At 36.6% G+C, this 27,343-nt stretch overlaps 2 protein-coding genes across 7 annotated transcripts; one reads left to right on the forward strand and one right to left on the reverse strand.

The window, feature by feature from the left end:
- On the forward strand, positions 1-27,343 carry LOC129235683 (atlastin). Of its 6 annotated transcripts, none has more exons than XM_054869664.1 (7): positions 1-250; positions 25,152-25,454; positions 25,550-26,329; positions 26,421-26,576; positions 26,651-26,931; positions 27,024-27,090; positions 27,174-27,343. In XM_054869664.1, exons 2-7 carry the CDS (start codon positions 25,260-25,262, stop codon positions 27,300-27,302), a joined length of 1,608 nt encoding a protein of 535 aa, XP_054725639.1. In that variant the 5' UTR covers positions 1-250; positions 25,152-25,259; the 3' UTR covers positions 27,303-27,343. The 6 variants fall into 6 exon arrangements, with proteins under 6 accessions (XP_054725639.1, XP_054725642.1, XP_054725643.1 ...); XM_054869667.1 differs by lacking the exon at positions 1-250 and adding an exon at positions 1,431-1,533; XM_054869668.1 differs by lacking the exon at positions 1-250 and adding an exon at positions 1,565-1,627.
- On the reverse strand, positions 12,800-16,447 carry LOC129235682 (putative inactive tyrosine-protein kinase Wsck). The gene is made up of 2 exons (XM_054869663.1): positions 14,648-16,447; positions 12,800-14,572 (listed from the first exon to the last, which is right to left on the reverse strand). Exons 1-2 carry the CDS (start codon positions 15,950-15,952, stop codon positions 13,268-13,270), a joined length of 2,610 nt encoding a protein of 869 aa, XP_054725638.1. The 5' UTR covers positions 15,953-16,447; the 3' UTR covers positions 12,800-13,267.

Genomic DNA, 27,343 nt, shown 5'->3' on the forward strand with positions numbered 1-27,343 from the left:
TGTGTCTCCAATAATCGTGTTATCTCGGTCTTGCGCACGATTTGTACTTAAGCATGCAACAAAAACAATAAGCATTTAATGGAAAAGAGTGTCAATAGCCAACAAAAAACTACAAATCGACGACAGTTTAAAGAAAAACACAAAATTTTGCGAGCAAATTTCAGAAATTAATAGAAAAAGAATATTTGCAAGCGAAACGAAGCTTGGGCAGTTGGGTGCATAAGGCCAGTCTGAAACGCAAAAGAAATATGTAAGTGCAAAAATGTGATTATAGAAAATTCAGCAGTATTCTAAGTAGTATGTATAAAGATTCGTGGTCAAGTGTTAAATGTGCAAGTCGTGGAACCTGGACAAAGCAGTAATATTAAAAACTATATCGAATGATTCACATGACAATTGGGTTTGCGTTTATTGCCCGGTTTGCGGTATATGATCAAAGATCAACCAGGGTAATAGGGCAAGCAAGCTATGTACATAGGATTCGTTGCCGAGAGCAGCACTAGGCCAAGTTATGCACATTCCCATCAAAAAGCACAAGCAGTAGTAGGAAATTACAAAAATATACATAACTGTTACATTGAAATATTAAAATTGAGAGAAATTGTGATCTTACATTCCATAATAATAAGATTAAAATGTGTCAATATAGCGCCTTTGTTTGATTTTTCAATTTTTGTGAGATGTTACTGGACGAGGGAGTGTTGCTTACCTAGGGTAGCTGCTTGAATAATCACATTTCGAAACGTCTTGATTACATATAGTATATTGTTGAGGCAGGTTTTAGAGCGACACCCAAATACAGTCGTATACGTACATATATTTCGAGCATATTAATCAACAGTTAAGTTACATTGAAATAAATGCTGATAAGTTAGTTTCGCGTGTAGCTGAACATAAAAAAATTAAATGACGGTGTTACCTCATTCCAGTAAAGCCGAATATACAACTTATGAATATACAAATTATTTTCGAAACTGCTTGAAATACATTAACTGGTTTTTTTTAACAGAAAGCTATGTTTGTTTTCAGATTCAGCTTGCTAGTGCATCGCTAAGAAGCTGGCCAGAGCTTTTTCATTATAAAACTTCACATAGAGTTGACCGCTTTACAGTAGTTCGAGTATATTTCCATCATAATTCAAGGTTGAAAAAGAGATGAGGTTAAAAACTTCCACGTCTATGAATGACTTCTACTTCGAGCACATTAATAAAATAAATTAGAGACTCAAAATATTCGTGTACAACAACTCCCATATTAAAATACAGCCATAAATTCAGTTCTTGACTTTACGTCGCAATCATAAGTTTTTGCTTCCTCTGTTTAAAAAACAAACAACACAAAAAAGCACTCCTGTAAAATCAAATATTTTATGAATCGTTCAAAAAGCCAATTAGTTTCAAAATTTTACTGTATGTGACTAATCGTTTAAATTTTGTTTTTATAATATATTCGTGGCACAAATTTTCCCACTGCGAGTGTTTACATAAAACATAATGTGCGATACATGAAATAACTCATTGGCGCAGTACATATGTACGTATCAGCTTTGTGCAATTTACATTCAACACCTGTGCGCCATCTAATCGTACTCGCCTCTACATGCTTATGCAGATATAATTCATATTTTGTAAGATCATTTAATGTGAAATTTTCATCAATGTATGTATAAGTACATACCTGTTATGTGATGTAATTTGTATGCATGTGCAATTTTCTAAGTGCATATGCACGAGTATGTTAAAGGTTTCTTAAATCTTTTACTTTTTATTTATTTATTTATTTATTTATTTATGTATGTATATGTGGAACTATAAATAGTCCAATTCCCAACAAAGTTGTGCACTTCTATCATTAAAATTGTTGGTCTTTCAGCAAAATATATTATTGAGTTAAAAAGCTTTTAGGTATAGCTCAGGTATACCATATATTATCAGGTTTATACAATAATGAAGCTATTTATTTTTTTTAATCAAATTTACACATATGTATGTTATCACAATGGATCGGCAACGGTGTAAGTGATTCGATTTAGAGACCGACTGCCACTTCTACTTACCTATGTACATACATATGTATGTATGCATAGCCTTTTTTACCGTTTATGAGAGATGTCCGCTTATTTAAATATCGTTATTTAATTCATTAATGTTTAAAATACAAATTCTATTTATTATTTGATAGCAAAAAACGCAATATGAGTACAAACTAATTTCAAATTAAACAATGTTTAATGTAATACAAATTCAAATGCACATGCACATATGTATACATAATAATAAAACCAAAATATAATCAAATTCAATCTCAAATGAAATCACTTAATTTTTTTTTTAAATTTTAAAATTTTAGTTTGCTCGTTAGTTTTTTTTTCACTTTCTCTCTCATCAAACTATTGTGGTTGCTAATTGTTTTCTATGTTGATAAACTAAATCGCAAGCATAATTATTTGTCACACGCATCACACACACTCAGTCTATCTCAGCTCTATCTTAGGTTTATACAGAGAGCTGGGTTTGGATGAGGTACTGTGATGAGGGCAGGGCTCAAAAAACCGTAAGATCGAAGTGCATACATCATTTTCATTCATTCATTCTTTTGAAATTTGATTCCGTTTGAAATTTGATTAGTGTCTTTTCATCTTTATTTATATACATACACCGTCCCTTCCCTTATCACTTTCAATAACACAAGATGCTATTGATTATAATGTAAGCCTGCTCCGTGTGTGAACTTCCGTAATATAATATATAATATAACGTAATCATTTAAACAAATATTTATACATCGAATGATTTGGCTTACAAACCTTTGCATTGTTTTACCTATAAACTAAGGCAAAGGCTACAAATTATTTTTTGCGTTCCCACGATTCTTTGTTCTATATCACCGGAACGACGCGTATTTATATTCGACCAAACACTGTCACTTCAGCTGCGTTTCATAAAAATAGATGGCAAATATTTTATGCTATTACAAAAACAACAACTACTTCTTTATTTTCCTTTGTCGTAACAACTGAATAGCGCAAAAAAATTATAAGGAAATTTATTTCAAAAATAAAAACATTTAAAATTAAAAAGCGAAAGTGGAATAGTGCTCGTAATGTTGCAAATCAAAACAGAGAAAAAATTGTCCGCCCGTTAGATCTTTACGTGGACTTATGGAAAATCGTTTTCATACATAAAGTTATTTTAGTTTTTATTTCCTTTTCAAGTAAAAATTGTTTGTTTACAAGTATTTGTATGTTCACAGGAGATGCCATTTTATTAGAATATACGGCTTTTTGATGTTTTGTTGATTGTTTGGCCGAGTACAACCTCCAAATTGTGATGTGCGTCTTGATGTTGTTCCACAAATGGAGGGACCTACAGTCTTACGCCGCCTCCGAACGGCAAATGGTTTTTTGTGAAGAACTTTTTCATGACGGAAATGTACTCACAATTCCTTCCGATGAGCGACCGCAGTCAAAAAAAAAAATAATTTTAGTATTTCGGGCCCACAACGGGTTTCGAACCCAGGCACTACCGAATGAAGGTCACACACCAACCGATTCTACTAATGCTACTTAGTACTGCCATAAATTTTGTTACAAGATTTTCGAAGCAGTAGTCTTTTAAAGCAGCTGATTTTGTGGTCTACTTCTTTGCTGCTCTAGTGGCACCACCTTTAATAATTAGCCCCCTTGGTTCACATTATCTATTTCACACAATCTATAAAATAATTGTTAGAAGTCTTTTACCAAAACTTTAATCAATTCAATGAAAATAGTGAATAAAACATTTTTATGCAACAGATTTTTCGCTGTTGTATTCTTTCTTCAATGGCTTTCTATAGCTCTTCTTCGAATTTTACTGCCATCCACATTTAAATTAAGAGTCCTCATAGCCTCATTGGTGATGAAAACAAGCTTAGCCCAACTATAAACAAAATGATAATTCATGAAAAGTGCAATGTGTACACAGGTGTATTTATTTCTTTCTCGCTTTGATATACTTTTTTTTGGAAATATAAACTCAAATTTGCCTATAAAATAGGTACGAGACTAATAACCACGTACTCAAAATATAGGAAAAATATCAAAATAAGTGGTATAATTTCACACCAGCTGCTCGGCTAAATAACACATTCACCCCTGATAACGCAAAAATACAATTTCATATATGTATGTACAGTGGCTCACATAAGTATTTTACTTGTGATCTATAATTTATTTCATATCTGTTATTAAAATTATAGATTAATACTACATAATTAATTCAGCAAAACGCGAAGATAATTTTTATTTTAATATAAGCTTAACAATATGTAAAAAAATCAGAATTAATTCCCCACAAAAGTATTTTGCTTTCTACTAGTAGTGTTGTATAAATATCCCATTATTTTTATGTACAGCCTCCAAGCGCCTTGACATGGATTTTATTAATTTTTTACTGAATTTGGCAAGTATTTTCCCCCATTCCTCGAGCAAAACAACCTTAAGATCACTTTTTGATGAAATTTTGGGTTTTATCCTCGAGATAGGTCTAAAAATGTTCTGTAAGGCTTGTGTCAGAACTTTGGGGAGATGTTTGCAAATTCTTTTTGTTGCAGAGTATTCTCATTTTGTTGTCATAAGCTTATATGTTTGGTACCGTTATCATGTTGAAATAAAAACCTTCTTCATAGATATACCCACTTTTTCTGCGCTGGAATGTAAAATTTCCCTGTCAATGGACAAAGAAAGATGCTTACCCATCGTACCCTTCTATAAAAACTAGTTTTCCGACTCGATGAGGTGATATAAAACCCTAAACGATGACAGAACCTCCGCAGCGCTTAACAGAGAATTTCAAGTTTTTGATTCGCAGCTCTTCATTTGACTTCCGCCATACTATACGACGACCATCGTTCCCATGACAGTCGATTCTATGAGACTACGGATCGACCTCGTTTTATATCCTTGAAATCCAAAATCCACTTGCCAACAAGTGGTACTTTGAACTACGTAGGCAATCGAGTAGTAAATTCTTCTCTCGACGAACAAAACTAACACTCTACACTCTACAAGGCTCTCATCATCCCCGTCTGAACTATGGCGCGGAAGCTTGGACGATGCCAATATCCGATGAGGCGTCCCTTGGAGTGTTTGAGAGAAAGATTCTGTGGAAGGTTTTTGGTACTTTGCACGTTGGTGATGGCGAACATCGCAGGCGGTGGAATGATGTACTGAATGAGCTTTATGATGACATAGACATAGCTCAGCGAATAAAGATCCAGCGGTTACGTTGTCTGCGTCATATCATCCGAATGGATACAAACGCTCCGGCTCTGAAAGTATTAGATGCGGCACCAGCTGGTAGTAGCAGAGGAAGAGGAAGGCCTCCTCTGAGTTGAGAAGATCAGGCGGAGAAGAACTTGGTGTGTCCAACTGGCGCCGGTTAGCACGAGAAAGAAAGTACTGGCGCGCTTGGTTGAACTCGGTCAAAATCGCCTAAGCAGTTATCACGCCAAGGAAATGCTCAAAAATTAGAGCACGCATTTAAAAAAGTAAATTCCTCTTAAGGGGTTACGCCACTCTAGCTACTGTAAAAAAGCAGTTTTTGAAGGATTTTTTTTACATTGAAAGAAAGGTGCCAGGAAAAAACTTTTTAAGTATATTATTAAGCATGTATTTAAGTGTAATTACAAATATTTTTATTGAAAAATATTACAAAATGGCGCCTTTGGAGTGAATCTCTGAACGCGCCCTGCGAAAAAGGCACTTCACGGCAAGCAGTACAACTGACGTAAATGTCCACCTAAACCAAATTAAAAACATTCTTCTCAATCGACGTGAGTATAGCTGTAGAAATACGTACGGGATTTTAGAAATATTGAAATTTGTGTATTTTGCAGATGTTTGAAGTCAAAAGTAGAATTTTTCGTCTAAAATGGAACCGTTAATTGTTTATAAAAATTTTTCTAATTAATTAATAAAAAAATCCGTACGTATTTCAGTGCGGAATAATGTTCTAAAGATCCTTGTACAATTACAAGTGAAAATATTAAAAATTGTTTGTGTTATGCTGCTTGCCGTTTTGAAAAATCACGTTTTGAGATAAACACGCTTTAAATTTGAATAGTCGGTTCAGAGACGTCAGAGGCGCTCGCGCAAAAGTGCGAAATATTAGAGATAAACATTTTTTTCACGCATAGGACTTTTTGTTTTATATTCTAAAGAGTTTAAAGCATCTTTTAAGCAAAAAAAAAAATTTCGATATTTTGAAAATCCTAGAGTGGCCTAACCCCTTAATATATCAAAAATTTAGAATTCGTACATAGAAAGGGACTATGCAAAATACTTCTATGAGCCACTGTACTTATATACGAGTATTAGTGCATACGAGATTTCCAATTTTTTTTTTGCCCACTCATTTATGTATATACATACATACATACATACATACGTAGTAGCCAATGTTAAACCATAATGGGACCTTTATTGACTAATAACCTTTGCACCGCCGTAGAGAAATTATATTTGTTAGACAGAACGATCTCACCTACCGATTCATGTCTTTATGCATTCTGAATCGTAGATATTAGTTTGTGGTTGTGTTGTGGCTTTCCACCTCGGAACTTTCACATTTCTCTTTAACGCTCTGCCAATGCTTGTTTCACTCAATTCACGCAGTTTCATTCAAAATATCTGCATGCACACGTATGTACAAGCACACGTACGCACATACATATATCCTACTAGCTATGGCCTGCCTTATAACGCTGATCACTTTGCAGTCGATCGTTGATCATCGCTTGATTAAACACGGCCATCGCTTCAATTAGTTAGCGATGTGAAATAAAATGTTCAGTTGAATTGTTTTTCTAAGGTGAATCGTGTGTAATACTTTTTATATTGTTCGGTGAGCTAAGCCATGGGAATATTGTATATTCACAAAATAGTATTTGAATTGCAACAAAACATTAAATAATGCTGCGTACGTACGTAGATAGGAGCGTAGATGTTGTGCCGCTCTTATTCATATTTGCTATTCTGAACACACTCGTCCAAGTATGTATATATATTTGTAACGGGTGTTTGTTTTTAGCTGCCGGCGTATGACGACAGGCTTTTGATATTTCTGTTCTGTAATTTAGCAAATTATGCAACGTCACAGAAAAATGTCTCGTTCTGTGGGTCAAGTCTTTAGCAATAAAAGGGATCGATTTATGTTTGGGTTCACTCCTGTTGATTATATTCAACATGAGCTGTGCAGCAATATCGCTGTAGAAGCGCATATGAACGAGATCTAAAACTTGTCCATTTGACCACTCGGTATATGCCAGTCCGCTAGGTGGAATATTTTAAGAAAAGATCTTGACCTACACCCCTATAAACGCATGTTGCTGATGAGATTTCACTGCTTTGAAGTTAAACTAGCCTTTAGTCAAAACCGGATATGGATGCACCGTTATTATTAATAATGGGCGCTTCGTGATTTCTTGGCTTCCGAAGTCAATACTATTCATCTTTTTCCTAGGTTATACAACTTGGCCTACAGCATGCAAAGCGTAATTTTATAGCGAACGTTTGTTGACTTAAATAGTCTCTAGAAATGGCTCGTATCAAATGACCATCTAGATCTCGTGATTTGGCTCCTTCCGACTACTTTTTGTGCAGGTACGATCATACACTAGTCTATGCTGATAAAGCAACTGCGATCGACGACTGTAAAGCCAAAATGGGAACGTAATGGCTTTTTATGTGCAAAAGTGGTATTTACATTGCTTAGAAAATATTGGCTTGGTGTTTTATTTTTAACAAAAGCTCTATATCTTAAAAAAAAAGAAACACCCGTTACATAACTATACAGCGCTTTGTATATTGCGCAAAGTTCTGATTGTGTTTTATATTTTTTAAAACCATATTGCAATTGTTCCGGAATTATCTAGGGTTTTTTAATAGGTGCGCTTCAACTTTTTTCCGATAGGGAGGGCGAACGACGCAATATTTTTTATTTTTCGCTTGTCATTTGTAAACTTCATTAGTATACATTTCATCATGGAACGCTACACACTTGAGCAACAATTGCAAATCGTGCAAATTTTTTATGAAAATAATCGTTCTGTTGCTGCTACTTTAAGAGCATTACGGCCATTTTACGGTCCATTTAACAAGCCGTCCCGTTTTGGGGTTATGTGAAGTCATTGGTCTACAGTAACAAGCCGGCGACGATTTGTGAGCTCAGAGCCAATATTGAACGCGAAATTGCTGGAATTTCGGCCGATCTATGCAAAAGAGTGGTCGAAAATTGGGTTCAACGATTGGACTTCGTAAAACGTGCACGTGGTGGTCATGCAAAAGAAATCGAATTTCATACTTAAATGTATATGTTCAAACTCGATAATAAAAAAAAATTTGTTAAAAAAGTCAAACCGTGTGTGTTTTATTCAAAAAAGTTCAAAAGTTGAAGTGCTCTTACTGAAAAACCCTATACAAAACTTCCGCTAGGGGAGACTTTGAATTTTTGTGCAAAACAAAGTAAGGAAGGCTAAATTCCGTCCGGATCGAATTTCATATACGCGCGCAAACTTAATTTGCGCTGGTTATTAATTTTTGGAATCAAACAAACTCATAGGATATGAAAGTTATAGTTTGTAATATAATATTAGTCCAATGGACGGAAATTTAGTCTTACTATGTAAAAAGTGGGCGTGGTTTTTATTCGATTCCAATAAAATATGTCAGATCTGAATGAGATGCGGAGTAAAACGTGTACCAAGTTTGGACGAATTTGTTATCCAGATATACGCATTTACCCAAAAGTGGGTATGACCCCGCCCATTTTTCAAAATTGGCTTCTGTTGTATTTTTTTTTCTTGGGTGCATCATTTGTAAAGAAATATCGCTTTTTTTTCTTTTTAAAGATTGTCGTTATTTGGTAGGTGGGCATGGTTATTGATCGATAGCGCTTATTTTTAATGCCAAACTACATTGGCGAAAGAGTAACATATGTACCAAGTTTCAGTGAAGTATATATATGTATGTATTAATTTTCGCTCGAGTTATCGTGATAAATCGACTCCTATCATTATTCTGAGCATATTTAGATATATATCCCGACTATTCTATGCTGTTACATACAGCAGTTACGTGAGGAAAATTACAATACCTAGGTGCATAAGTGCACGTAAGCCTAACAGCATGTGGTCCTGTTTTATCGCACACCGCTGTATTTAACAATGTTCTGTATGCAGATGCCCATATATAATATATTTTGTATTATAATATATTACACAAGTTTAACAATAAGCAATTGTAATTTGCTTTTTGTATATAACTAAATTATTTCTAAAAATATTTTTGCAGTTTACAACAACAAGTTTACAAGTTTAGTGCGCTTGTACATGTCTACGAATGTTTACCTATGTAAATAAATAAAGTAATTCTCAGTTGAATAAGGTTCAACAAGCATTGATACAATATACTACTTAAGTCTGTATGTACCTATGTCTGCACGTACTCAATAGAATATGCATTTATTTGAACATCTCATTCTTAGGGTCGTTTTCTTAATGCCTGATTAAGCGCTTACACAAAATTAAAAACAGTAGATGGCTAGGAAATGATTTTTCAATGTGCGGTAAGCGAACATCTGTCACTTGCCTTTTACTTAAGTTTTTCGGAAGATCTGCTGTCAGTTACCCCACATCTACACCTTCTATAGATTATGTTAAAAAAAGCCTGTTGAAACAGAAATGCTACGTGGAAACTGCAAATTTCGCTGTTAAAACATATTTGTCTTACCGAATTTCTTGCCATCACTGTTTAAACATCAGCTTTTTTTCGTAATTTGACAGCCCAATTTAAATTCACCACCCAATTTGCATGCGCGAATCCGATTTGCTCGGTGCCATTTTGAAAATGAAATGCTAAGACAGCAAGATGCCCACATGTGAAAATGGGACAAAATCAAAAGAGAAATTTGACGGATGTTAAGACACATTTAGTAGAAGGTGTAGATGTGGGATAAGCTGCCAATCAAAACAACTAACATCTAATGTCACAGAAACAAAATTATTATTTTTTGCCATCGTTTTGCAAGTTTACAAAGACTTATTATATTTTTTCAAATAACGGAGGATTTATGGCGAATTCACCTTCTGCCTATATTAATATTACTATAATGTTCCGATGGCACGTAATTCGCTCTCTTATTAGTATTTCACTTCCCAATTACCCTTCAAATTAGGTAAAAATTGTGAGAGCGAATGACCTCATTTGATGGAAAGAATAATGAGATGGCGCCTATCGTGGTCCCGTTACTTTGCTCTCAGCGAATTTGACAACGAGTTACGTGATTTTAGCTCCAGTATGGCCAGATTGCCATTTTCGTAACTTGATTTAGCATTTTTTTTTTGTTATTTAGTCTGAGAGTTTTAGTTCTTTCTCCATGACATATTTCTAGCCTGTTCTAATTAAAAGTAATGTTTATAATTATGTAAAATATACATTTTTTTATATTAGTTAAATAATTTACTTAGTTTTATTTAGATTTACTTTTTTTAACATCTGGTGGCATTGCCCGCGATTACAGGTGTTGTTGGTGTTGTTCTGCTTTTGGCAGTCAAATCTCTCTCTCGCTACTGCAGTATTGCCTACCTTTGGATATAAAAACGCACTAAAATTCCAATTCAAAGAAAATAACACAACAAATTTTTATTGAATCATTTAAAGAATTTTGTATGCGTAACAAATTGTCTTTAGAATGTGCGTTTTTTTTTTTAATAAATGTGTTATGCTTATGTACAATTTAATTTATAAGTTATTTTTGTCAAGCGAGACTCTTTTGTTAAGGGAACGACTTATTTGCTATATTTGAGGTTATGTAACTAGATAAGGTACTCTTTTTGTAAAAATGTCAGTATGGTTTCTTTAGTATTTTCTGGTATTTTGTTGCTTATTTTTATAATGAATACACCTCTTGATGCCCTATGTCCCACTAAGGATTGATGGCCGGAAGAAACGATTACACCTCTATGGTTTTAATCCGCATTCAGTAAATTCAAACTCCTTTTAAAATGTGTAAAAAGTGTCCAATCTTAAGAAGAGTTGAGAGAGGGACATTTAATATTCTTCCATAACCCTAAAAGGAGCAAAAAATTAAATTCACACTTTCAAAATATCAAATTTTATAAAAACCAACTAATTGTCATTAGCACTAAAATCTTCTCAGAGTGGCCTTTTTTAGCCTTCTTTTGTATAATAATACAGTTTTTTTTTAACCTAAGGTTTCGGTAGCTTTAAATTAAAAAAAAAAAAAACAAGCACGAAACTTAAAAATTTTCGCATAATCGGTATAAAAAAGCACTAAATTTATTGCGGAGAGCAAATGGTTGGCAATACTGCACAACTCAGCAAACGTGACGTCACGTACTCTCTGATGGGCGCAATCTTCTTTCTATCATTCTTGATAGATTACCAGGTTTGCTATTTCACTATGGTGAAAAAGAAAATTGTGAGGGGAAGTTTGGCTGCCGAGTCCCCACGACACTTGGGACTCGGCAGCCGAACTCTGCACGATCATTTCACGCATATTCACACACTCGTCTAATCAGTCGCTGCTCAGACGGCAACGAAGTGTCATTGGTTGATTTTATTCTTATATCACCAACACATTCTCAGTTTTTTTGTAAAATTAACTCAGAGCCGAATAACGGTCTGTTAAAGATCCCACCTTTGAAATCTTTTCACCATGATTTGCAATTAATTCTGTCTCAATCACCTTACGAGTTACGAAAAATCGTTGTCTTCACTAATTTGTTTTGAAAATCTATCGAAATTAGCTGTCAAACCCAAAAGAATCTTCAGTAATAACCAGAAAATGTTTAATTTTAATAATGGAATAAAAAAAGAATTTTATAGAGGAGATTGTTCAATACCTCAAGATTTGTACAGGAGCACATTGTCTTCTGAAGAACTGTTCCACCTTCATGAGGAGCTGCTATAGCTATTGAAGCAACTGAATCTTCTCAAAGTACTGTTAAGTTAAAGTTATAATTAAACTCTAAAAGTGTAACCGAGAAGGAAGTAAGACCTTTGGAAAGCTTGTGTGAACTATAAAATGATCTAAAATCTTGATTTTAACTTACGTTTTCTCATCAATATTCAAAGCTAATAATATCAATGAAAAGCAGAGAACAAGAACAATATGGAGAGCTGTCATACGAATGCGCCGTGGAAATAGGGTAATTCGCGAATTACCTAGCGAATTACGTGCCGTGAGAGCACAGCAAAAGATTATCTTAATAGTTTATTCAATCGCCAGTAATAACAATCATTTTTTAAACGGCGCTCTAGAAATTCGTTTTCCCATTTCTTGTTTTATCTTCGATTAATTTTAAACTATTAGGAAGAACCATTTCCCAATAATGGATGGCAAATATAAACACACACGCTAGCTAACCAAAGTTTCATAGAAATGAGATTGTAATTTCAAGTCCATCATTCGGTTAAGATCCCACCAGTTAAAGGCAATATTAAGCAAAAAAAATATTCACGAGTAAAAAAAAATAAAAAATATAATAAAACAAATACATAGATTCAAATGTATTCTGTGATAATCGTTTTAGTGCTTATTAGATTAAATTATATTTAAAAATCATTTATGTATTTATGATTGAAATATTGAAAAAGAGTATCTTCTATTTCATACATAGAAATAAAGTAATACTAAAGATTGTGTACTTTTTTATAGAAGTTCTGTAGTTCTTCTTAAAAATACCAGGTGGCATACACCCTATATATACAGAAAACATATGCCAATGAAAGAAATCTTCCTTTCAAGTGTCTTCAAAAAAGGTTTTTTTTATTATAAGCTGCGTTTTTTCTTTACAAATTTCTCCCTCGCTTGCTTGGGTATTTGGTTTTACATTAATCATAAATAGTATATTTAAATCTGTTGCAAATCAGAATACCGACATTTTATACTGAGAACACTTGCATATCTTAATTTCAGCTAGGATACATACATATGTATATAAATATAGTTATTAAGCAATTCACTCATTGCGCTAATAAATCTACAACTAAATTTAATTTTATTTTTGTAAATAACAATAGATTTTACTTAATGACACACAAGGGCTTTTTGGTCATATTTGAGAACCAGAATTTGTGATTTCGTCTTCATTGTCTGCCGGCATTGCTAAAATAAACCTTTGAATCTAAACAGGCTGTCCTTTATTTTCGTCTTTCGTCAATGCGGCTCTCTAACCTGTCAGCAGCGGCTACAGCTGTCTAGCTCGCCTAGTTGAGCATTTCCAGCATTGGCATGTAGTATGGCAGTGTGTCGAGCACATTATTGCCGGGCATTTCTGTCGCTCGATCAAAGCACAACGCGTGTCGTGGTGACGTCATCAGCTGACGCACATTGTACGCGATCTCGTCGAAATTGATACGTTCACTTGGCTCTAACTGCCAGCAGTTGAGCAACAGTTGGTACAAATCCTGAAAGACGAATGTCGGTTGTGCGGGTCGTGAACCGCTCTTAATTGCGTCGAGCAGCTGTTGTGTATTATTTATATTAGAATATAGTGTACCGCCCAAGGTGCAACACTCCCAGGCGACACAAGCAAATGACCACACGTCCGATTTAACGGAAAAATGTTGATAACGTAACGCTTCCGGTGCCAACCAACGGGTAATGTCGACTTTCTTTTGGTTTTGCACGTACGGAATTGGGCCGAATAAGGACACCTTCAATTTGGCATCGGCTGTGACGAAAATATTATGTGAGCACAATTGTTTGTGCACTACTTTGCAACTGGTGAGATACTCCAACGCACTGGCTATCTCGTATATCCACTGCAGTACTAGCTCCTCAGAGAGAGCAGTAATACGTTGCATGGGCGCTGAACTAGGTACACGGCGGCTCTCTATAAGTCGTCGTTTTAAACTTACATTTTGATGTTCAAACACTAAATAGAACCAATCGGAGCTGGCTGAGATGCCGTAAAAATCAAGCAAATGCTCGTGCCGCTGCAGCTTGGAAAGATTGCGGAAGTCGCGCAACAGATGTGCTTGCTCTTTGCCCTGCAATTCGTCCAATGCTAGCACATGCAGCTGACAGTCGGCACTGGCTTCCGGCAGCGCGGTAGAGATGAATTTGCCAGTAATCACCTCGCCGTAACGACCCTCCGCAAAGATATCATTAACATTCATGCGCAGCGCATTGCGAGGCAAACGCTTACTGGCGTCTAAAGTCGAGATGAGCACATCAAGCTGCTGGCGGAAATTCTCAGCAGGGGGTAGTTCATCCTCCACCACAAATCCATTGTTCTCGCGCTCGATGATCGGTTGTTGCATAGTCATCTCGTGGGCATTGCGATTCATGACGTTGCGCGCCTGGCAGGTCTTATAGCGCAAATAAAAATAAGTGAACACACTGAGTACCAAACAAATTGCAAACACAATACAGGTGACGGTCAGTGCAATAATCGAAGCACGGCCCGAGTCGAAGGTAGCGTAGGTAAAATTGTCCAAAGTAATTGAGTGTTGCTCGTGAGAGCCACGAGTATACAGGGTCTTTGTTACACCGTTTAATGTGCTGACCTGATGAAGAGGAAAATTTGTATAAAGTGATCAGTATATACTTGTATTAACGTTGGTAATTAATTCTCAACCTACCACGCCCAAACTGAGATGTATATCGGCCCCGGTGGCATTTAATGGCATATTGACATAGGGTCCATAACGTTTACCATCGCCTACAATAAAGAGACTTGTCCGATTATCCTCTGGTGCATTGTAATCCAATTGAGCAGCTATGTAGTACGGTAAGCCATCTTCTTGCGCCTTTTGCCAGCTGCCCAAAAGCTCGGTATCGAAGGGTTGACTCAACGATTCATCGACGCGTTCCACAATAACCAACACTTTAGTTAGTGGACCGTTATCATTCCGTAGCGGCGCGATTTCTATAGTCATAGTGGAGTCAGTTGTGCGTACAATACGCGGCTGTGGTGGCAACGGATTCGGTATTCCGACCTCGGTGCTGGCGTGCAACGAGCCATTGCCACACACATCCTGAGCGCACATTGCTTCAACGGTGATGTTGTATTCAGTAGCCGGATGTAGGTCAGTAATTTCGAAACTGGTCTCCATGCTTTGCACAATGAATTCAGGTTGGGGGAAGAAGGGTAGCGTTGAATACGAGTGAAGTACATGTGTACGTATGAGGAAATTCGTAATCTCTTTCACTGGATTGATTGCTGTGGCCTCCACACCAGCAACGAACACTTTGCTAGGGGACACGTGCATATCCCAAGCAATTGTAATTGTGTTCTCGGTTACGTTTGCCACACGTAAATTGCGCGGTGCCGTCTCTGCAGCCCAGACTGTTGAATAATAGCTGTGTACGCCGACGCCACCACAGTACTGAGATTTGTCAGCTAAGCAACGAGTGTTGCAAAGATTGTCATCCTGGCGATCCTTCGAAATCACATTGTTCGTGCAGAAACAACGCTCCGCAGACAATATAGCGTAGCTCAACTTTTGATGTTCGCACATTTCAACACATGACTGCGGTGTCTTCGCGTATATGGATTCCTTAAAGAGGTCTGAACGTGCAGTATAGCAACCGACGTAGAAAAATGTTGAATCACCAGCGATCGGCACAATTTGCAATTGATCTGTAGTTTGAGCGCTTACCAGCGTTAATAATGTACCGAAAAATAACGTTGCCAAACGCAATATGTGGCCAGAACGAAAGGTAAACAAGTGCGTTAAACTGCTAGCGTTCGTGCTGCTATTGCTGCCACTGCTGCTTCGCCAGGTGTGACTCCACGCGTTACTTGGGCGGTGGCCGCTGTTATAGGCTTTCTTCCTACACTGCGGCCGCAGCGTTTTACGATGTTCTTCTAACGGCGTTACTGACATTTTTGATGTTGCTGCTGCTGCCTCTATTGCTGGATTGTGACTAATTAAATGCTCCATGCGCTTGGCGTTCAGGGTGCCACCCTCGTCGGTCTGTACGCTATTTTACTCTTATCAAATTCGATTATATCTGAGCTTTATTCTATCGTTGGCTCACTAATTAAATCTTGCACTACTTTTATTGGACTTTTGAATTATGTTTTAAATTTTCTCCAACGTTGTTTTCCTTATTATATTTTATTGTTGAAATTCGCATTCGGAATAGTTGACGTGCTTACGCCAAGTATTCTGCTTCATCGTAGACTATCTAGCGAGCATCAGCAATCAGTAACGTTCCATTTAAACACACTACCAGCATAATCGAATTGACTAAGCGGCGCTCAGTTGTTTACTCACTTATTCGTCGCACAAACGACACGAACATTTCACAAGTGACAAAGGCGAATTGAAAAGCAAAAACTGTGTTTAACTAACTGGCTGCAGAGTGACCAAACGTTGGCTATCTATCGTTGTTACTTTCATATTTTTCTGTTTACGTGCCACCACAAACCTTTAACATGCATGTACAGAAAAGAGATCGATGTTGAGCTCACCTCACGATCGGAATGAACATGTTTTATTTTCATTTTACTTTATATTCATTTTCATATTCTTCTGCTAGTTGTTTTACACACAATCGCTTCGGGGCCTCACCTGGTTTTACCTTAGCCCGGCTTAAAAATCATTCAAGCCATTGCTGACTAATACACAGAAGTCAATGTGGCACCCTCAGTCATCTCTGACTGGCTGAGAGCGCGCAGAAGTATTGAGAGTGTGAGATCAGCGCCAGTTGGGAACAGTTGATGTGAAAAAGTCACCCTGCAAGAACTATTTTAGTCGATTTTAGATTTAAAAGAAAATGTTGGATACAGGTATGATGTAATTCGTGTCCATCTTATTGCATATAAAAACACTACTTTGTTGCATTTTTAATTAACTACTGCCATATATTTTTCGAAGGGTATTATTATTGTTATTAACCTATTTTGGAAATTTAATTAAGTATATAAAGCATAAAGTAATTAGTTAAAACATAACGCAATGAATGGATCGCGATGCTAAAAATTAGAGAGTTTTTTAATGCATTTGAACCCAAACCGTATCGTCTTTTCCGCTCCACATTGAAATTTCATGTCAAAGGAGACTAATTAAAATATAATTTCGAAAACTAAATTTTTTGTTTTTAAATTAAATTAATTAAAATTCACGTTTGAATAAAATCTTTTTCTCGCTTGCCATTTATTTTCAAATTGGTGAACAAATAGTAGTCCGAGAAATCCGAGGAAGTCAAGTCTAGAGAATACAGGGTGCACGATATGAAGTGTTACCAACTTCACACTGCTTGTATCTGTAAAACAGCTCATTACATCAACGTCAAAATTTTTCCAATGACATTCAAATATATTGTTTATAAGCCTCAAAAGCATTTGCGTCTCAGTTTTGTTGATTTTTTTTTCTGTGATGGAATTCAAACGTAATAGGGTGATTGCTGGAAAATCACAACCAGCCATTCTTCGTGAGCTCAGTCACCTCAAAGTGAATAAAATGTCTGTGTATCGCACTATAAAACGTTACAATGATACTGGTAGCATTGCAAAACGCTATGGAGGTGGACCAAAAAAACCGCAACATCGCCAGAAATGAAGGCGGAAAGGGATGGCTCGACTTGAACGAAATCCACGTCGAAGTGGAAGAAAAACGGCCATAGAACTGAAAATATCGCAAGACAGCATTCGACGCATATTGAAAAATGAGCTCAAGGTGAAGGCTTACAAGTTCCAAAAAGCACACGATCTTTTACCCCAGCAAAAAAAAAGTTCGGTGCGAAAGAGCAAAAGAGTTGTTGCGCTTGCACGAACGTGGCGAATTTCCTAGCATTTTGTTTTCTGATGAAAAAGATTTCCCAATTGAGCAGTTCATAAACACTCAAAACGATCGTGTTTACTTGACCGATACGAGAATTTGAGCCTACGTATGGCCACTCGAAGCAATTTCCCATCGCAAGTAATGGTTTGGGCCGCAGTGACCGCTGATGGACGCTCTACAATTGTTTTTATCGAACCTGGCGTCAAAGTGAATGCGACCTATTATCGGGAAAATGTTTTAGAAGCTGCTTTAGAGCCGTGGACACGCAAACATTTCGGTCGTAGACCATGGACATTCCAACGGCACTCCGCACCGTCTCATAAAGCTCGTGTGAACCAAGAATGGTTAAAAAATCATGTTCCACACTTCATTTCGTCCACACAATGGCTTTCGAATTCGCCAGACGCAAATCCGATGGACTATTCCATCTGGTCCATTTTGGAGAGCAAGGTGAGGACAAAAAATATGCCAGTATGGATGCGCTGAAAAGAGCGACTATACGAGAATAGGCCAAAATACCTCAAGATCACATTCGTGCAGCATGCAACTCATTTTTTGACCGTTTGAATTCTATAGTCAAGGCAAAAGGTGGTCATATCGTGCTAAAGTAAATATATGTTAAAATTGTAATCATTTTTGAACAATTTTGTCTTTGAAATCAATAAAAACTAATTTCACACAAAAAAGTTATGGTGTTTTGAATAGGTAATATCGTTCATATCTTTCACCCTGTAGACGGATGTGAAACGAGTTGGAACTTTATTTCCATTGATTTTGCGATACAACTGCTGAGGCGTAAGCTAGTGCGTCGTTGTGATCGCAAAGAAAAACCACCCGACTTCCCCGTTTCAAACGAATGCCAAACAAAGAAATAACCGATCTGGCTGAAACTTGCGGTGTGTTTTCCAAAGAATTGCTACAAACTAAACATCACCTGCTGGCGCCCAGGATCATCTCTATGACTTTGCACACGGACTTTTCAAAGGACTCTCATACTTATGTTATTATTTATTTGATAACTTTAAAATTTTCAACAAGTCTTGATTCAGAGTCGCACGCAAACCAAACAGAATAATTTGAGACCGATAAAAAGTTAGTGCAATTTATATTCGTATAATTCTCTATTAAAGGGTATCTTATTAAAAATGCTACAAAAACCCCGTTCAATATTTTTAGAATTTTTTTAGAAAAAATATTTGTGGAGCATACAACGAAATTTTACAACAAAAAATGCAAAAAATATAATGTTAAGAGACTCGTTTCTAGATTGTCAGCTTAAAATCGATATTTAAGCTTCGTGGAAACAAATTTACATCACCAAAATGGCTTATTATATGATTGTCGCACTTAATGCGGAGATTATCAAGGTTGAACGACTTTTGTCATACAAAGCGTCATCCCGCTGCAACCAGAGTTCACTTAAATCTTATTCCTCATGTCTCTGTGGTGATCTTCGTTGAACGTAACGTTTTTGTTGTATGAAAAAACTGAACGATCACTAAGCAAAAAAGTGCCAAGAGGCTTAATTCTTAGCCCTGTAAGAGCAGGATAGCTGATTCATCCTTCAGGCATGTGTATCGAGAGTAATGCCAAGTCTCTCTCGGATACAAAAGATATTTTAGGTAGAAGTTCCGGCCATTGGACGCACTAAAGATACAAAATTTTGAATGCCAAGTCTCACCGCGTGTATGCTTAACAGACAATGTTCGAAAAGCACGCCCACAATCAAGCTCCGCAAGCTCCGACTTTCCATATCATTATCTTACAATCTTACGGCTCAGAAGTACATCATGACTGAATCTGAAGCCTAACACCGTCTTACTCTAGCAATCAGGGACCTCCAGTCGTCTGATCACTGTGAGATCATTGCTGCTTAACCAAGCTAACGTTACCTATGTAGATGTGCATGGTTTTCGATTTATTTTTGATACCTTCCAAAGCACTTTCATATGTATGTAGGTATGTACTAAGCACACATACATACATGCGCTACTCCGAGTATCTACTGATTCCAGTTGCTTATTTCCGCTGTTGTCATCACTGAGCAATGAAATATCCAAACACCCATGTACGAGTATAAGCTCACTCATTCTTGCTACACTGCTAAGCGTTTGCATACAAAGACAAAAAGAAAAAACACTATAAAAACATAAAATTTCAATCGAACAGATCGTCGATGTAATCATTTTATATACTTTTATACTTTATCGATATAAGCAGGTTTTGTGACTTCGTTCTTTTTTTTTGTGTTTGGTTTTCTCCCCAATCTCGGAATCTTTGCTGTACTATTAAATGGAAGAGACAAATGCTCGAGTTTTTATGCATAACATTCTGCCGTTGAGCACTCATTCTCTATACGAGTACAGGAGAACAGGCAACGATGACACTCTACATCATTTGAAGATTGTCGTGTATAGAACCGAATCACTTCGATGTCAAGTGAACTAAACTAATCTGTGAGCTGTGCTGAATCGAGCAGAGTTGGTGCTATTGAGTAGTATTCCGACTGCGTGCGGTGACGGTTAATTAATTCAATTAAATCCGTCGTTTTCCAAAAAACGAAACGAAAAACGAAAAACGCGAACGCTGGTAAATACTTACTTAGTAGTGATAGAACACGATGGACAAGAGTAAATGCATAATTTTCCATAAACGGACTGCTAATTGTTCTTGTTTTTGTGCTTTAACTGCGACAACCTACTACGAAGTTTACAAATATTGTTGACGTAGTTGCTTTTGTTATTGTTATTGTTATTAGTATTACTATTATTATTATTTTTTTTTTGTTGTTTTTATTTTTTTAATTATTTTTGTTATTATTTGTATTATTATTATTATTTATTATTATTATTATTATTTTTTTTTTAATTATAATTATACTGCGTGTGGTGACCGCTTTTGGTTTATAGCGATTTATTTATATATTTATTTATACAGTTCACTGTAAAACATTCGTATATTGTGTACAAGAAAGTGTGTTGGTTTTTCTTATTTTTCCCTTTTTTTCTATTTTACTGTTAATATTACTCCAAGTTTTCGGTTAAAACCTCAAGTTTTGAGGTGCTTTCAAGCATATGCGTCCTTGAAAAGAAACGAAATTACGTTCCAAGTTCAAAGTTGTGAAGTGCAAAGACGGTGATTTCATGGTTAAGAATAATCATACAAAAAAATGATACATATGTATATGAAGAAAAGACTCAAAACAAGTTCAAAAATGTTAAGACTTAAATATGTTTGCCAGTGAAGTTTAATTGTTTTCAGAGTTCTAAGCAAAAATATTATCTGGACTAGACGCCCTATTAATTTTTATAAACATATATATCGTTTAGATTTATCCCTAATAAGTATTTCACTCTACATTTACATCATTTCATTGCTGCAAACGTCATGAACCAAAGTAATTTTTATTAGTAAATGAATCGTGATTTAATAGCAGCGAACGACTTGTTGCTCAATTAATTGATGTCGAAAAGCCAAAGTTCTCCGCCGTTTTTCACTCAAAACTGTTCCCAATCAAGTACAATATACTTGTAAAAAAATATATGCATAATATGTGAAATTGTTGCTTAACGCAACGGCGTCGTCGTGAAGATCGAAAACAATTTGTGAGCATATTTGCATTTGCTAAAGGTGCTTGATAAATTTGGTGGTGACTAAATGAGTCTCTTGACATTTGTTGCCGCAAATCAACTACAAAACGTATGAGTTGTTATTGTGATATGGTGATTAATTTTGAGATGTGTGTCGCAAGCATAAACCCGTTGGCTATAACGGCAGCATGCATGCAACATATGAATTTGTGTACCTGTCACATGTACGTACGTGCATTTGTATGAGTGTAATACGTTTATGGTAAGACCAGAACAGCTGCAGGTGCACAGACTCTAGCATACCAACATATCCACTTCTGCTCATATTCACCTGTCAATGACTTCTACTTTAAATAAACTTTTAGCCGTTCATTCTATTTGCAGTGGAAATTCCATTTTATAGCTGCACTTTTTTTCCGGCCACTTACCTCTGCCCTAGCATGTACATATGTACATTCTATTCGTATTAGCCTTTTGCATCACATCGCTTTGGTTTGTCGACGGCACTACGACGGCCGCCTATGACGAATGCAAGCTACCTAAAAAATTTATTTTTGGATTCTAATAATTTCAAAAAACAAAAAAATTTAAAAAAGTAAAAAGTACACTACACAGCATTTCTCTGCGTTGCGTTGAAATTATGCTTTCATTTAAACTTTTAATTTTGACTTATTTGTGTTTGCATTTTTGGCACCTTCACATGGTTTTGTGTCTTTGCTTTCTTTGCCTTCGCTCAGCGCTCCTATTGCTTGCCAAGAATTTGCCTTTTGCAGCACTTCGCTTTGCAGACGTTATTTATTGCTGTTGTAAAATATTAATTTTCCTGCTTTTTGCAAAAATTCATTTTGATTTTAACCTTCTTTAGCCCTTGCTATGTGGATTTCAAAAATCCATTTATGAGTTGATAAACAAAAGGCTTAATCATTTCAAAATGTTTTCAAGAGAATTATATTCCCAATTAGGATTGAGAACAAGAGCTGTAAAAGTGTTGCTTAAGGTAAAATCTATTCAGTTTATAACAAATTTTGACTAAATATGTATCGGATGTTTTTAAGAGCTTGAAGACTTAATATTAGATTGAAGAATGAGAAATCCATTATTTTTGCGTAAAATTTGTGTGCAAATGGTTTAAAACTGTTTTATGGTCCTGGGCGATGCTATGATTACTAAACATGCCAGTCAACTTCGATTATTTCTGTGATTTTACCGGCATATTCGACATTATCGACATTTTCTTTAACATCAAAACTACATGAACGGAATCGACGAACCCAAAATTGCGCGTAATTAGTTGTTGCAATATCAGCACCGTAAACATTATTCACAATTTCAGCGGCCTGGCATGCATTTTCGCCTTCATTAAAGAAAAATTGAACTCACAACTGAATGGAACAAATGAAAAAAAAAAAGATTTTTTTTAGTGTGAAATGTCACCTTGACAACAAGCATAAACTTTAAATTGCTTGATCTATGTATACTTTACGAGAACCGAGAAAATAATGGATTTCTTTTCCCCCAAATTAATATAATAATACAAAAGAGAAATATTGTTGCAATTAATTTTTTTTAATTATCGTCTGGTAGATAATTTCATGGCATTTATTTTTTGAATTTGATACCCGGCATATGTCAGCCGTGGCTAAGAGTTACATGCTCCATTCGATCATTACAATTTTTTACTATTTACTTACTGAACAGAAATGTCAATAGAGTTTGCCATTCTGAGCTGCCAAACCATAGTTATCGATATCTGTAGATCTCATGCAGCTAAAAAAACACCTTATATGTATGCACTCCCTGTGTTCAAAATAGTAGTAGCGCGACGAATTACCAACTTTTAATTTTTTGTATTTTTAATTTTTTATTTTTTTTTTTGTATTTAATTTTTCTTTTATATTTTTATATACATAAGTATCGTGCATTCTACAAGAAATAACATATAACTCAAAGCTCTAAACTGTGTACAAAATTCACAACAAATTAACAAATTAAAAAAAAAAAATACATAAAAATTGCTCAAAAGTATCGCGAATATTGAATTTTCGCGGGTTACATATATTCGAATTTTTGGTACTCATATTTCTCACTCATGCCGGCGAGTTTGGCCATTTTTACTGTTAACAAACAAAAAACAAACAAGTTGGGCCATTTTGAATGTTCAGTTAATTGTTGACAGCTGCTTTGCTTGCGCGTGTTTCGGCTCGTCTTCGATTTTTACCTATTCAAAAAGTTGGATCAAAGAACCTGTATCAAATTTTGTATGAAAATCGAAATTAAGTGCGCGGATGCATTCCGAATGTTGACTGTGTCATACGGAGAAGCTATTTTGGACCAAAGCAACGTTTATCTGTGGTACAAAATGTTCTCAGAAGGCCGACAAGATGTGAATGACGAAAAGCGTGCCGGACGCCCGAGCACTTCAACAACAGATCAAATTTTTCGATGGAGTGAAGAAAATGGTATTGGCTAATCGTCGAATCACCGTTAGAGAAGTTGCTGAGACCTAGACATATCGATTGGCTCGTGCCATTCGATTTTTTTCAATGATTTGGGCATGAGACGGGTCGCCGCAAAAATTCGTACCGAAACTGCTGAATTTCGACCAAAAGCAGCATCGCATGAATATTGCCAATGAGATATTGGACCCTGTCCGCGACGACCCAAATTTGCTCCAGAGGGTCATAACTGGTGACGAATCGTTTGTTGTTGTTTATGGTTATGACGTGGAAACCAAAGCTCAATCATCTCAATGGAGTTATGCGCAATTTGCGCTAAGCATTCCGCCAGCAACGCCCGGATTTGTGGAAGAAGGAAAATTGGCTCTTGCATCACGATAACGCCCCTGCTCACACATCAATGCTTGTGCGCGACTTTTTGGCCAAAAACAACACACTAATGATGCCACAGCCACCGTATTCCCCAGATCTGGTCCCCCTGTGACTTTTTCTTGTTTCCGAAACTGAAGAGGCCCATGAAAGGACGACACTACGCTACGGTGACGAGATAAAGACGGCATCGAGAGAGGAGCTGAACAAGATAAAAACATGATTTTTTGAAGTGCTTCGAAGATTGGAAAAACGTTGGCACAAGTGCATAATATCTCATGGGGACTACTTTGAAGGGGACAAAATAGATATTTATGAATAAATATATAAATAATTTTTGAAATAACACAAAATTCGCGATACTTTTTGAGCACACCTCGTATATCATTTTTAATGTTCAAATCGAAGTCTTGCCAGGATTCATCATTAAATAACCCCTCCACATATTTTTCCCAAGTAGTTTTTACTTATTCTTGGCCTGAAATTATTTCATTTCCTTCGTTCATGAGAACACCGAAGGTTTTTTTCTTTTACTAATTCATTAAAACTTTACTTTTAAACTTTTGTTACATATATAAACAAGTAAGATTAACAAAAAGGAATTAGAGCGAATTATAGAACTCCTCAAGTGTGATATATAGTCGTATTAGACGTATTTTTGGATCGGATCGAATGTCAAATAGCGAAGTTAAAATTCAAATTAAAAAATATCGTTTTTAAGAATAACCAAAAACAAACAAATTATAGTACTGAAATCTTCTCAACATAAACTTTAAATGTAGGGGTAGAATTTTGCCCCTTTTTTTCAATCCAGTCTAGCAACATAAATTCCAAAATGGCAGGAAACAAAAAAAAAATATTTAATTAAATTTCATTTGATTCCGAATTTTATTTAATCATGCAGTAAAAAATAACAATTTCGCTTTTTCTCTCTTTCAGCTTAACCCATCGTGAGATATTTGAAAAAAACAAAAACGCGACACACACTTGTCAATTTGCAAAGCTGTCACTGTAGTCCGTAACATTCGTACACACACAGCCGTGAGCATGCCTGGAGTGGCAGTGCAGATAATAAACACATCGGAGGAGCACACCTTCGTGCTGAACGAAGATGCGTTAAGCGAAGTGCTGATGCGTGACGAGGTGAAGGATCGCTTCGTTTGTGTCGTATCGGTGGCTGGCGCATTTCGAAAAGGCAAAAGTTTTCTACTCGACTTTTTCCTGCGCTACTTATACTCCAAAGTAAGATCGATCGTATATTGCATGCGTATGTTTATATATATATGTGTGTACAGTGCATCGTATGCCATAAGCATTCTTCTGTTTCTCCATTGTAGTATGTGCGCCATGATGTGGTAACCGATTGGCTAGGCGATGATCACGAACCGCTCACAGGCTTCTCGTGGCGCGGTGGTTCCGAACGTGACACCACAGGTATTTTAATGTGGTCCGAAATATTCCTGCACGACTACCCAAACGGTGATAAGGTGGCCATCATTTTGCTCGACACACAAGGTGCATTCGATAGTCAAAGTACAGTGCGCGATTGTGCTACCGTTTTTGCACTCAGCACAATGGTCTCCTCCGTTCAGATATATAATTTGTCACAAAACATACAGGAAGACGATCTGCAGCATTTGCAGTTGTTCACTGAATATGGCCGTTTAGCATTGGCCGACACCGGCAAAAAGCCGTTTCAACGTCTACAGTTTCTGGTGCGCGATTGGAGTTTTCCATATGAAGCTGAGTATGGGGCTTTAGGTGGCGATAAGATACTAAAGCGCCGCCTAGAAGTGTCAGACAAACAGCACCCGGAATTGCAGTCGTTGCGACGACACATTGCCTCCTGTTTCATGGAAGTGGCATGTTTCTTAATGCCACATCCAGGCTTAAGCGTAGCAACTAATCCCAAATTTGATGGTCGTCTCAAGGATATAACGCCTGAATTCAAACAAAGTTTGCGCACATTTGTGCCAATGTTACTGTCACCAGACAATCTGGTATATAAAGAAATTAGCGGCCAACGGGTGCGTGCACGCGACCTCATACAGTACTTCCAGTCATACATGAGCATCTACAAGGGCAATGAGTTGCCCGAGCCGAAGAGCATGCTAGTGGTAAGTGACGTGATCAAATATAAATAAACTCCTTATTCGCTTGATCGTGCCGAGGCAACATTGATTTACTGGCAACTATTTATCATTTTAGGCCACCGCTGAGGCTAATCACTTGACAGCCGTAGCATCAGCGAAGGAACTTTACAATCAGTTGATGGAGGAGGTTTGTGGCGGTACTAAGCCGTACTTAAGCACAGCACATCTGGATGCAGAACATTTCCGAATCAAGGATCAGGCATTATTCCAAGTAAACAACATACACACACACTTCACACATACACACACTATTGCTTATACTCATTTCATGATTTGTATACATAGTTCGCATCTAAACGAAAAATGGGAGGTGAAGAGTTCTCCGAGAAATTCCGTCAACAGTTGGATGTGGATCTGGAAGATTCTTATGCCACTTACAAATCGCACAATGAGAGCAAAAACATTTTCAAGGCTGCACGCACGCCGGCCGTGTATTTCGCCGCAGCAGTGATCTGTTATGTACTAAGTGGAATATTTGGTCTAGTAGGGCTCTACACATTTGCCAATTTCTGTAATCTAGTAATGGGTGTGGCTTTATTAACATTGGCGCTGTGGGCTTATATTAGGTAAAAATCACCGTTACAAGCGTGAATGGTTTCTAACATTTGCTGAATAGTAAAATAATAATAGTTATAAATCCAAAAATATCCACTAACAGGTACAGCGGTGAAATGGGTGATTTTGGTGTAAAATTGGATGACTTTGCGACGTTTATGTGGGATAATGTGAGTTCATATTCATATTTTTTACTCTTTGGCCTTTTCAAATTTTTTTTAAATTTGATTTGCTGTTACTAACCCGATTTCAGTTCATGAAACCCATATATCAGGGCTGCATGGAGAAGGGTATACAACATGTGGCAACGCATGCTGCCGAAGCGGCAGTTGGTGGACGCACAGCATCTACGGCAATGAATGGTAAGGTGAAGAAGTCATGAGAATACGCCAAAAGATCTCACCAGCAACAGCAACAGCAGCA

The sequence above is a fragment of the Anastrepha obliqua genome, chromosome 1, assembly GCF_027943255.1.
Source record: "Anastrepha obliqua isolate idAnaObli1 chromosome 1, idAnaObli1_1.0, whole genome shotgun sequence".
NCBI classification, from domain to species: domain Eukaryota; kingdom Metazoa; phylum Arthropoda; class Insecta; order Diptera; family Tephritidae; genus Anastrepha; species Anastrepha obliqua.

Excerpts from the sequence above, each read along its gene's own strand:
- LOC129235683 (XM_054869664.1), top strand. The coding sequence starts at position 25,260 with ATGCCTGGAGTGGCAGTGCAGATAATAAACACATCGGAGGAGCACACC. Across the intron at positions 26,330-26,420 it reads AGCCGAAGAGCATGCTAGTG|GCCACCGCTGAGGCTAATCA; the intron begins GTAAGTGACGTG and ends TTATCATTTTAG. Across the intron at positions 26,577-26,650 it reads AGGATCAGGCATTATTCCAA|TTCGCATCTAAACGAAAAAT; the intron begins GTAAACAACATA and ends TTGTATACATAG.
- LOC129235682 (XM_054869663.1), bottom strand. The coding sequence starts at position 15,952 with ATGGAGCATTTAATTAGTCACAATCCAGCAATAGAGGCAGCAGCAGCA. Across the intron at positions 14,573-14,647 it reads TACATCTCAGTTTGGGCGTG|GTCAGCACATTAAACGGTGT; the intron begins GTAGGTTGAGAA and ends CCTCTTCATCAG.